Source organism: Oncorhynchus kisutch, linkage group LG8 (genome assembly GCF_002021735.2).
Source record: "Oncorhynchus kisutch isolate 150728-3 linkage group LG8, Okis_V2, whole genome shotgun sequence".
Taxonomy (NCBI): domain Eukaryota; kingdom Metazoa; phylum Chordata; class Actinopteri; order Salmoniformes; family Salmonidae; genus Oncorhynchus; species Oncorhynchus kisutch.
Genome location: NC_034181.2, coordinates 702299 through 714692, shown reverse-complemented (window position 1 = coordinate 714692; position 12394 = coordinate 702299). Strand labels below are relative to the sequence as shown.

Genomic DNA, 12394 nt, shown 5'->3' with positions numbered 1-12394 from the left:
ACTTGAACCGCTGTGACTCGAGGGACCGCCCCAAGCTAAGGAGCAGTCATTCTGACTGCAACACTCTAAACGCATTCATGAAGGTGTTAGGTAACATTAGAATAGAATTTTATTTTAATGTAAAAAAAACAACTGTTCAATAAATTGTACTTGTGGAGTGCCTTTGTTGCAACTATGAAACAGAAACCATGTGTGTTGGAACAAGGTAACAAAGATGCACAGTAAGCTAAATGTGAGGTCAAATAATGAACAGCACCGGTGGGTCAGCACAATTGAGGTAGTATGTACATATGTACATGAATGTATAGTTAAAGTGACTATGCATATATGATAAACATAGAGTAGCAGCAGTGTAAAAAGAGGGGTTGGGGGGGAGGAGCACACAATGCAAATAGTCCAGGTAGACATTTGATTACCTGTTCAGGAGTCTTATGAGGGTAAAAACTGTTGAGAAGCCTCTTGGTCCTAGACTTGGCACTCCGGTACCACTTGCCATGCGATAGCAGAGAGAACAGTCTATGACTAGGGTGGCTGGGGTCTTTGACCATTTGTAGGGCCTTCCTCTGACACCGCCTGGTGTAGAGGTCCAAGATGGCAGGAAGCTTGGCCCCAGTGATGTACTGGGCCGTATGCACTACCCTCTGTAGTGCCTTGCAGTCGAAGGCCAAAGCAGTTGCTGTACCAGGCAGTGATGTTGCAGCTGTAGAACCTTTTGAGGATCTCAGGACCCATGCAAATCTTTTTAGTTCCTGAGGGGGAAATAGGCTTTGTCGTGCCCTCTTTGTATTTGTTTGGAATAGGATTCATTTCAGAGAGACAAATTATCATGTTTTTTTAGCAAAATGCTGTACATCTGCCTCCCTCTCAGATAAATAAGTAATACTGCTAGGTTTTACCAATGACTGTATCCATGATTGGACAAAGCCATTGATCAGGTAACACCATGCAAAAGATGCTAAAAGATCCACATATGATGCAATCTCTATTGCACTCAAAACTCCCTTTCCACTAGGACAAAAGGAACAGCTCAGCGTTCAACACCATAGTGCCCTCAAAGCTCATCACTAAGTTAAGGACCCTGGGATAAAACACCTCCCTCTGAAACTGGATCCTGGATTTCCTCACGGGCCGCCCCCAGGTGGTAAGCGTTGGTAACAACACATCCGCCGCGCTGATCCTCAACACTGGGGCCCCTCAGAGGTGTGTGCTCAGTCCTCTCCTGTACTCCCTGTTCACTCATGACTGCATGGCCAGGCACGACTCCAACACCATCATTAAATTTGCCAATGACACAACAGTGGTAGGCCTGATCACCGACAACGACAAGACAGCCTATAGGAAGGAGGTCAGAGACCTGGTCGTGTGGTGCCAGGACAAAGGAGATGATTGTGGACTACAGGAAAAGGAGGACCGAGCACATCCCCATTCTCATCGATGGGGCTGTAGTGGAGCAGGTTGAGAGCTACAAGTTCCTTGGTGTCCACATCACCAACAAACTAACATGGTCCAAGCACACCAGGACAGTCGTGAAGAGGGCACGACAAAATATTTTCCCCCTCAAGAGACTAAAAAGATATGGCATGGGTCCTCAGATCATAAAAAATGTTCTACAGCTGCACCATCGAGAGCATCCGGTTGCATCACTGCCTGGTATGGCAATTGCTTGGCCTCCGACCGCAAGGCACTACAGAGGGTAGTGAGTATGGCCCAGTACATCACTGGGGCAAAACTTCCTGCCATCCAGGACCACTCTACCAGGCGGTGTCAGAAGGCCCTAAAAATTGCCGAAGACTCCAGCCACCCTAGTCATAGACTGTCCTCTCTGCTACCGCACGGCAAGTCTAGGTCCAAGAGGCTTCTTAACAGCTTCTACCCCCAAGCCATATAACACCTGAACAGCTAATCAAAGGGCTACCCAGACCCCTCTCTTACGCAGCTTCTACTCTCTGTTTATTATCTATGCATAGTCACTTTAACTCTACCTCCATGTACATATTACCTCAATTACCCCGATTACCCCCGCACATTGACTCTGTACCGGTACCCCCTGTATATAGCCTAGCTATTGTTATTTTACTGCTGATGTTTAATTATTTGTTACTTTTATTTTTAGTTATGTATTTTTTACTTAATCCTTGTTTTTAGTAAAACGTCTTAAAGCATTGTTGGTTAAGGGCTTGGAAGTAAGCATTTCACTCTAGGCAGAGTTGCAAAGAAAAAGCCATATCTCAGACTGGCCAATAAAGATAAAAGAATAAGATGGGCAAAAGAACACAGACACTGGACAGAGGAACTCTGCCTAGAAGGCCAGCATCCTGGAGTCGCCTCTTTACTGTTGACGTTGAGACTGGACAGAGGAACTCTGCCTAGAAGGCCAGCATCCTGGAGTCGCTTCTTCACTGTTGACGTTGAGACTGGTGATTTGCGGGTCCTATTTAATGAAGCTGCCAGTTGAGGACTTGTAAGGTGACTTGTAATGGTAATACTGTAAGTCTCAGTAGAGTACAGTCCCGTGTTAGTACTGTAAACTTTCAGTAGGGTACAGTACCACATTAGTCTAAAGTCTCAGTAGAGCACAGTCCCATGGTACTACTGTAAAGTCTCAATAGAGTACAGTCCCATGTTAGTATTGTAAACTTTCAGTAGGGTACAGTACCACAGTAGTCTAAAGTCTCAGTAGAGCACAGTCCCATGGTACTACTGTAAAGTCTCAATAGAGTACAGTCCCATGTTAGTATTGTAAACTTTCAGTAGGGTACAGTACCACAGTAGTCTAAAGTCTCAGTAGAGCACAGTCCCATGGTACTACTGTAAAGTCTCAATAGAGTACAGTCCCATGTTAGTATTGTAAACTTTCAGTAGGATACAGTACCACAGTAGTCTGTAAAGTCTCAGTAGAGTACAGACCCATGTTAGTACTGTAAACTTTCAGAAGACTACAGTATTGTGGTCATTTGTAAAATCTTAGTAGAGTACAGTACCATGGTAGTCTTGCACTTTTCCTACAAGCACAGAATTTGCTGATAACTGTTTTGAGGAAAATCTAACTTACTACAACTGTGATATGTGGTTGTCTGACCTTAAGATGAATGCACTTAGTAGTATATCAATTCTAATACTTATAGTAGTAGTAAATACATATGGTTAGTAATAGTCATAGTAAAGTAATATTATTTGTATTATTAATAGTAATATTGTAGTAATAGTAAAGTGATGTAATAGTAAAGAAATAATACTAGTAACATAATTGTAATAGTAAAATGATTAGCTTTAGTACCCGTACAGTAATAGTTTTAGTAACAGTCAAGTAATAGTATTGTTTTAGTAACAGTAAAGTACTAGTAACAATATTAGTTTTAGTAACAGTAAAGTAATAGTATTAGTTATAATAACAGCAATAGTAAAAGTATCAGTTTTAGTAACAGTAAAGTAATAGTATTAGTTTCAGTAACAGAAAAGTAATAGTATTGATTGTGGACTTCAGGAAACAGCAGAGGGAACACCCCCCTATCCACATCGATGGAACAGTAGTGGAGAAGGTAGTAAGTTTTAAGTTCCTTGGCATACACATCACAGACAAACTGAATTGGTCCACTCACACAGACAGCATCGTGAAGAAGGCGCAGCAGCGCCTCTTCAACCTCAGGAGGCTGAAGAAATTCGGCTTGTCACCAAAAGCACTCACAAACTTCTACAGATGCACAATCGAGAGCATCCTGGCGGGCTGTATCACCGCCTGGTATGGCAACTGCACCGCCCTCAACCGTAAGGCTCTCCAGAGGGTAGTGAGGTCTGCACAACGCATCACCGGGGACAAACTACCTGCCCTCCAGGACACCTACACCACCCGATGCTACAGGAAGGCCATAAAGATCATCAAGGACATCAACCACCCGAGCCACTGCCTGTTCACCCCGCTGTCATCCAGAAGGCGAGGTCAGTACAGGTGCATCAAAGCTGGGACCGAGAGACTGAAAAACAGCTTCTATCTCAAGGCCATCAGACTGTTAAACAGCCACCACTAACATTGAGTGGCTGCTGCCAACACACTGTCAATGACACTGACTCAACTCCAGCCACTTCAATAATGGGAATTGATGGGAAATGATGTAAATATATCACTAGCCACTTTAAACAATGCTACCTTATATAATGTTACTTACCCTACATTATTCATCTCATATGCATACGTATATACTGTACTCTATATCATCGACTGCATCCTTATGTAATACATGTATCACTAGCCACTTTAACTATACCACTTTGTTTACATACTCATCTCATATGTTATACTGTACTCGATATCATCTACTGTATCTTGCCTATGCTGCTCTGTACCATCACTCATTCATATATCCTTATGTACATATTCTTTATCCCCTTACACTGTGTATAAGACAGTAGTTTATTTGGAATTGTTAGTTAGATTACTTGTTCGTTATTACTGCATTGTCGGAACTAGAAGCACAAGCATTTCGCTACACTCGCATTAACATCTGCTAAACATGTGTATGTGACAAATACAATTTGATTTGATTTTGTTTTAGTAACAGTAAAGTAATAGTATTAGTTTCAGAAACAGTAAAGTAATAGTAATAGTATTAGTTATAATAACAGCAATAGTAAAAGTATGAGTTTTAGTAACAGTCAAGTAATAGTTTTGTTTTAGTAACAGTAAAGTAATAGTATTAGTTTTAGTAAAAGTAAAGTAATAGTAATAGTATTAGTTATAATAACAGCAATAGTAAAGGTAAAGTAATAGTAATAGTATTAGTTATAGTAACAGTAAAGTAATAGTAATAGTATTAGTTATAGTAACAGTAAAGTAATAGTAATAGTATTAGTTATAGTAACAGTAAAGTAATAGTAATAGTATTAGTTATAGTAACAGTAAAGTAATAGTAATAGTATTAGTTATAGTAACAGTAAAGTAATAGTAATAGTATTAGTTATAGTAACAGTAAAGTAATAGTAATAGTATTAGTTATAGTAACAGTAAAGTAATAGTAATAGTATTAGTTATAGTAACAGTAAAGTAATAGTAATAGTATTAGTTATAGTAACAGTAAAGTAATAGTAATAGTAGTAGTTATAGTAACAGTAAAGTAATAGTAATAGTAGTAGTTTTAGTAACAGTAAAGTAATAGTATTAGTATTGTTTTAGTAACAGTAAAGTAATAGTATTGTTTTAGTAACAGTAAAGTAATAGTATTGTTTTAGTAACAGTAAAGTAATAGTATTGTTTTAGTAATAGTATTGTTTTAGTAACAGTAAAGTAATAGTATTGTTTTAGTAATAGTATTGTTTTAGTAACAGTAAAGTAATAGTATTGTTTTAGTAACAGTAAAGTAATAGTATTAGTAATAGTACACGTATTAGTGATATTATTAATATTAGTAAATGGTAGAGTAAATGTAATGTACTAGTAAAGTAACAATACTTGTAAAAGTAGGTTAATAGAAGGTAACATACTGTATATATCTCTTGAGCTCCTGTCCACTACACATGGACCAGTGGTATCGGTGGAAGGCAGCTTGAACCAGTGGAGCCATCACACTCCCCATGGCTGTCTCGTCCCCACAACGATTACCCTGACCATCATGCTCCATACCCAGCCTTTACACACACAAGAAAGAGAAAGAGAGAGAGAGAGTTAGGGACGTTGTCATGGACGTTGATTCCTAATAAGATTTAATTTGACTTAGAGAATATGTTACCTGTCCAGCTCCCCACTTCCTCTCCAGCTCCTCTGGGTTCCCCACTACCTCTCCAGCTCCCCACTACCTCTCCAGCTCCCCACTACCTCTCCAGCTCCCCACTACCTCTCCAGCTCCCCACTACCTCTCCAGCTCCTCTGGGTTCCCCACTACCTCTCCAGCTCCCCACTACCTCTCCAGCTCCTCTGGGTTCCCCACTACCTCTCCAGCTCCCCACTACCTCTCCAGCTCCTCTGGGTTCCCCACTACCTCTCCAGCTCCCCACTACCTCTCCAGCTCCTCTGGGTTCCCCACTACCTCTCCAGCTCCCCACTACCTCTCCAGCTCCTCTGGGTTCCCCACTACCTCTCCAGCTCCCCACTACCTCTCCAGCTCCTCTGGGTTCCCCACTACCTCTCCAGCTCCCCACTACCTCTCCAGCTCCTCTGGGTTCCCCACTACCTCTCCAGCTCCTCTGGTGTCCCTACGGCCTGCCGCTCTACGGCCTGCCGCTCTACGGCCTGCCGCTCTACGGCCTGCCGCTCTACGGCCTGCCGCTCTACGGCCTGCCGCTCTACGGCCTGCCGCTCTACGGCCTGCCGCTCTACGGCCTGCCGCTCTACGGCCTGCCGCTCTACGGCCTGCCGCTCTACGGCCTGCCGCTCTATGGATGTTTTGGAGGAGGCAGGACATGATGTAATATCATAATAGAGGAGAGGCTGTAGAATAGATGGGCCTGTCTCTGAAAGGTGGTTGATGCTAACGTCAGATCACAGAGGAGCCAACTGAACACAAAACCACTGAATAGATCATGGGAAACATTCTATTCCCACACTATGGAACCTTGAACCGCCCCCGTGTAAACACACACACACAGATAATCAGAATTTACACATGTCCGGTCTCGTGGGCGACAACGAAGGCAGAGGAGAATCCATCCTCATGGTTCAGCGTGCAGCTCCGGACTGTATGGCACATGCCTGTTACGGGGGCGTAGCCTGGAGAAGAGAGAAATCATTCTACAGTGAGGTAGATATGGTGAAAGAGAGAGGAGAGAAATCATTCTACATTGAGGTAGATATGGTGAAAGAGAGGAGAGAAATCATTCTACATTGAGGTAGATATGGTGAAAGAGAGATGAGAGAAAGAGAGACAATGGTGCGTACTAGTGCTGCGCGAATAGTGTTTTTTGAGGTCGCTTCAGTATCATTATTAAAAAATAATCCTGGTTTTCAAAAAAAATGTAAGCAATAAATGCACTAGGCATTATGTGGGTTGAATGCTGAAACACAGAATAAAACATTGAATAAAAGTCCCATGATGGTAGTCCCATGATGGACTGCCCATGACCGCTCTCTATCCTTTTGTCATTTCTCTCTGGTGCCGTTCGGGGTTTAAAGTATTGATTGGGGACATATTTGTGGAGGAACTGTTTTTCTTGGTGATTTGTGATGTTTCATTTGCAATAACAGTAGTTGCAAAGAAAAAGCTCAGACTGGTCAATAAAAAGAGAGAGAAGAACTCTGCCTAGAAGGCCAGCATCCTCGAGTCGCCTCTTCACTGTTGACGTTGAGACTGGTGATTTGCAGGTACTATTTGATGAAGCTAGCCTTCATTCAGCTAGCCTTAATTTTTCAGAACAAAACAAAAAGACTGAAAAGTTTCAGAAGAAACTCGTTTCTGGACATTTTGAGCCTGTAATCGAACCCACGAATGCCGACGCTCCAGATACTCAACTCCTCTACTGAAGGCCAGTTTTATTGCTTCTTTAATCAGGACAACAGTTTTCAGCTGTGCTAACATAATTGCAAACATTTATTTATTTGTATTTTTTTTTTTTACCCCAATTTCGTGGTATCCAATTGTTTTAGTAGTTACTATCTTGTCTCTTGTCTGTGTTCCTTTAAACACCTGGTTTCATTTGCGTTTATTTCTGTGTGTATATAGGGCACCTGCTGCCTGCCTTAGTTCGTGCAGGATTAAGCTTGTGTGTATTTGCGCTCGATTATCTTTGATGTTTATTGTTGTCGCTATTATGCACGTGTAGTTAAGTTACGGAACTGAGTTTGTTCCTCCGTGCGTTTTGCACGAGTTTCTGTATTGTTTTCACTACAGAATTATCTTTGAAAGAAAGGGTCCTGAAAAAGGGACGTTTCCTTTTTTGCTGATTTTATATACACACACAGTACCGGTCAAAAGTTTTAGATCACCTACTCATTGAAGGGTTTTTCTTTCATTTTTACATAGTAGAATTATAAAGAAACATGAGTAATGGACATTTGACCGGTGGAAATCTGTCCTTTGGTCTGGAGTCCAATTTTGAGATTTTTGGTTCCAACCTCCGTGTCTTTATAATACGTGTGTGGGTGAACGGATGATCTCTGCATGTGTGGTTCCCACTGTAAAGCATGGAGGAGGTGTGATGGTGTGGGTGTGATTGAATTAGAATTCAAGGCACACTTTAACCAGCATGGCTACAACAGCATTCTGCAGCGATATGCCATCGCATCTGGTATGCACTTAGTGGGACTATTATTTGTTTTTCAACAAAACAATGACCCAACACACCTCTAGGCTGTGTAAGTGCTATTTTACCAAGAAGGAGAGTGATTGAGTACTGCATCAGAAGACCTGGCCTCCCGAATCACCCGACCTCAACCCAATTGAGATGGGTTGGGATGAGTTGGACCACAGAGTGAAGGAAAAGAAGCCAACAAGTGCTCAGCATATGTGGGAACTCCTTCAAGACTGTTGGAAAAGCATTCCTCATTAAGCTGGTTGAGGGAATGCCAAGAGTGTGCAAAGCTGTTATCAAGGCAAAGGGTGGCTACTTTGAAGAATTTGAAATGTAAATATATTGATTTGTTTAACACTTTTTTGGTTACTACATGATTCCATATGTGTTATTTCATAGTTCTGATGTCTTCACTATTATTCTACAATGTAGAAAAAAGTAAAAAGAAAGAAAAACTCGAATGAGTAGGTGTGTTGAAACCTTTGACTGGTACTGTATATCTTCACCAGATCTATGAAACTGGTATTGTTCCTGAAGATTTGAAAATGACCAAAGTTATACCCCTCTAGATATCTGGGTATCCAAGATCTTTACAAATTATCACCCAATATCTGTACTACCATGTTTTTCTAAAATCCTGAAGAATATTGAAACATGTAATTCAACACTGTATTCTGTATGAGCACCAATATGGTTTTGGTAAAAACTATTCCACAGATATGGCTCTTTTGCAATTAGTTTATACAATATTTATAGCCCTGAACAATGAATACACTCTTGGCATCTTTTTGGATTTATCCAAAGCGTGGCTCAGGTAGTGCAGCTCATCCACGATGGCACATCAATGCGAGCTGTGGCAAGAAGGTTTGCTGTGTCTGTCAGCATAGTGTCCAGAGCATGGAGGCGCTACCAGGAGACAGGCCAGTACATCAGGAGACGTGGAGAAGGCCCCAGTCCACCTGGTCATGCTACTGCGCCAATTTCAACTGTTCTGCCTGTGGCTATGGAACCTGTTCACCGGACGTGCTACCTTGTCCCGGACCTGCTGTTTTGGACTCTCAGCCACACCTGCTGTCTCTAACTCTGAATGATCGGCTATGAAAAGCCAGCTGACATTTGCTCCTGAGGGGCTGACATGTTGCACCCTCTACAACCACTGATTATTATAATCTGACCCTGCTGGTCATCTATGAACGTTTGAACATCTTGGTCATGTACTGTTATAATCTTTGGTGCAAACAAATAAATACAAAATAAATGGATAACTTAGTATGAAAAATGAGAGCCTGAAACTATAAATGTTGGTGGAAGATACAACAGACTGTTCTTCAGAGCAACTCTGGTATAACAAATGAATCCAGCATGTCTAAAATCAAATACAACTGTGATCACCAGGTTGACTAGCTAACACCTCTGTTGGGCACATTCAACAACTACCAAATAGAGTTTTTTAACATCAAATAGTGCAACTGGCTGCTTCAACAAATAGTACTAAGAGTAACATTAGGAGGGCTTCTTCAAACACTACATTATGTGACCTAACGTTTTCAGAACACTGCAGGCCCGGTAGGGAGCTAGAATGAAGTCAGTGAGACTGACAGGAGGAGGAAGCAGTACACATGGGGTAATCCTGGACCAACCCTACATTCCAGGGGGTTAGAGGTACGGGTTAGGGTCAGAGTTAGGGATCAGGAGTCGTGGTCTTACCCTGCATGCCTGTGGGTCCAAAGCCCTGTCTGGTCAGGAAGATGGCGTGATCATGGTGCTCAGAATGGTCATGGTCTGCCTTCTGCTGAACGAACGCCCAGCGACACACGTTCTCCAGACTCCTGGACGGGTTCCCTCGTTCTATCAGGCTGATGGACTGACAGGACAGACAAACTGTTAGAACCTGATAGCATGGTGTTAGCAACACCAAGGTCATGGGTTCAATTCCCTCAAGAATCACAAACACATGCTGTAACCAGTAGTGGTGCATGGGTAAAATCACTGGGGAAGCCAAGACCCCCCTAAAAAGACATATTACAACATGTGTGTTGTGATAGTGTTTTCTCTATAACTTGTTCATTTATATGCCTTGACACCGTGATATATAGGCCTAAAGGCAGAGACAATAAATGGCAGAATAAATTAAACCACACCTTTGGTTCATCACAAAACTGGATAGCAACATCTGCCCCTTGAAGTCCACAAAGCATATTGACTCACCCAGAAATACCGCTCCCCTCTTTTTCATGACTCTGTCATACAGTACACACTTCTAGTTTTTGTTGTCCTAGGCTACCTGACTCGCTAGGCTAACTTCCTTGGGGCAACGGTGCCCCAGGCCAGCTAGTTAACATTAGCCTATTACATCAAGCAACATTTTGAACATCCATCCTCTCAGACCAGGGGCACAATGCATGAATTTATGGTTGGATCAGAATTGTCATTAAAATCATTGGCGAGTACGGAGAATTAAGTAAAACCACAAATCCCTATCTCCATCTATGGGTAATTTAGGAAAGGGACCATTTTAGCTAGTTAACTAGCCATTGTAGGCCAATGACACAACGAGATGCAACAATTCACGTTTTTTTTGGTAAATTACATTTGGCTTGTGATTGGAGTGAAGCCAAACCAAACGGGCTTCCCTTGACACATTTGTTTTGATAAATTAAGCTCACTCAGTTTAGCTCAATGCTGATTGACTAATATTAATATGTTGTCAAGGAAGGCCAAATGCTTGCTGGTTTCTCTTGTATTCAATGCCACGGGCAGCAACAATGTCATACTCTTTTTGACCAGATAGCATCAGATAGATGGCCGACACATACTGAGACAGAGAAGTGCTGTTTCGCTAGCTCGGATGTTTTCTCCAGTAAGATACATTCAGCCTTTTCCGAATTGAAGGACCACTATGAAACACTTTTTTTTTGTGGAAGCCTGGCTTCCCTTGGCATCCATGAATACACACCACTGGCTGTAACTGTATGCACTCACTGTACTGGATAGAATAATTGTGGATAGAATATTGTTCTAAGTGTTATCCTATTTAGAGCTTTATCGAAGCGGTATCTTTAAAGCCTACCTTAGCATAGCCCAGCATGATCATCCTCACCAACACCACATTAATATGGACTCCTAGAGACTCATCGTGGTAGATCTCATTCACCTGAAACAAACAGCAAGACAGGATCGAAAACAGATGGCACGACAGGATTGAAAACAGATGGCAAGACAGGATCGAAAACAGATGGCAAGACAGGATCGAAAACAGATGGCAAGACGGGATCGAAAAACACTCGGCAAGACGGACTGAAAACACTCGGCAAGACGGGACTGAAACACTCAGCAAGACAGGACTGAAATACTCAGCAAGACAGGACTGAAATACTCAGCAAGACAGAACTGAAACAGATGGTAAGACAGGACTGAAACACACAGCAATACAGGACGGAAACAGGCAGTCAGACAGTAAGACGGTATTGAAACAGACGGCAATATGGTATTGAAATAGATAGTAAGACAGTATTGAAACAGACAGGAAGACAGACAGTTAGACAGCAAGTCGATGCGTGAGGAGGAGACAATGAATTGAATACAAAGTCTCTCTCCTTCACATCTTCTTTATTTTTATTTCACCTTTATTTAACCAGGTAGGCTAGTTAAGCATTTTTCTACGGCTGGCCATGCTTTCCACCTGGCTACCCCTACTCCGATCAACTGCCCAAGCCTCCCCTCACTCAAATCCAGATAGCTGTTGTTTTGAAAGAGCTGCAAGACATAACTGTGCAGCCATATTCATCGACCTGGCCAAGGCTTTCGACTCTGTCAATCACCGCATTCTCATCAGTAGACTCAATACCCTTGGTTTCTCAAATGACTGTCTCACCTGGTTCACCAACTACTTCTCAGATAGAGTTCCATGTGCCAAATCGGTTAGACCAGTCGTGATGGATTAGGAGGGTTAAGTGTAGCAAAGATGTCCAGTCCAATTGGCAAAATAGGTATAGTGGCCCAGGAGTGGCTGATGGACCTCTTCAGCTAGCCGGGAAATTGGCCTAGCATGGGCTAGCTCCAGGCTAATTGGTGTTTGCTTCGTGACAGAGACGTTAGCTAGCTACCTGCGATGAACCAGGTGAAAAGGTCCAGAGCTTGCGGTAGGAATCCGGGGATATGGAGAGAAAATAGGTCCGGT

At 42.3% G+C, this 12394-nt stretch overlaps 1 protein-coding gene across 3 annotated transcripts in view; it reads right to left on the bottom strand.

Moving 5' to 3' along the window:
- Positions 1 to 12394, bottom strand: part of adamts3 (ADAM metallopeptidase with thrombospondin type 1 motif, 3) — a 186580-nt gene that overhangs the window by 98145 nt on the left and 76041 nt on the right. For all 3 annotated transcript variants that reach the window (XM_031829519.1, XM_031829521.1, XM_031829520.1), the window contains 4 exons: positions 11285 to 11368; positions 9922 to 10078; positions 6592 to 6697; positions 5476 to 5619 (listed from right to left, as the gene is read on the bottom strand). In XM_031829519.1, the coding sequence (XP_031685379.1) occupies positions 5476 to 5619; positions 6592 to 6697; positions 9922 to 10078; positions 11285 to 11368 (491 nt within the window). The remainder of the gene's footprint in view (positions 1 to 5475; positions 5620 to 6591; positions 6698 to 9921; positions 10079 to 11284; positions 11369 to 12394) is intronic.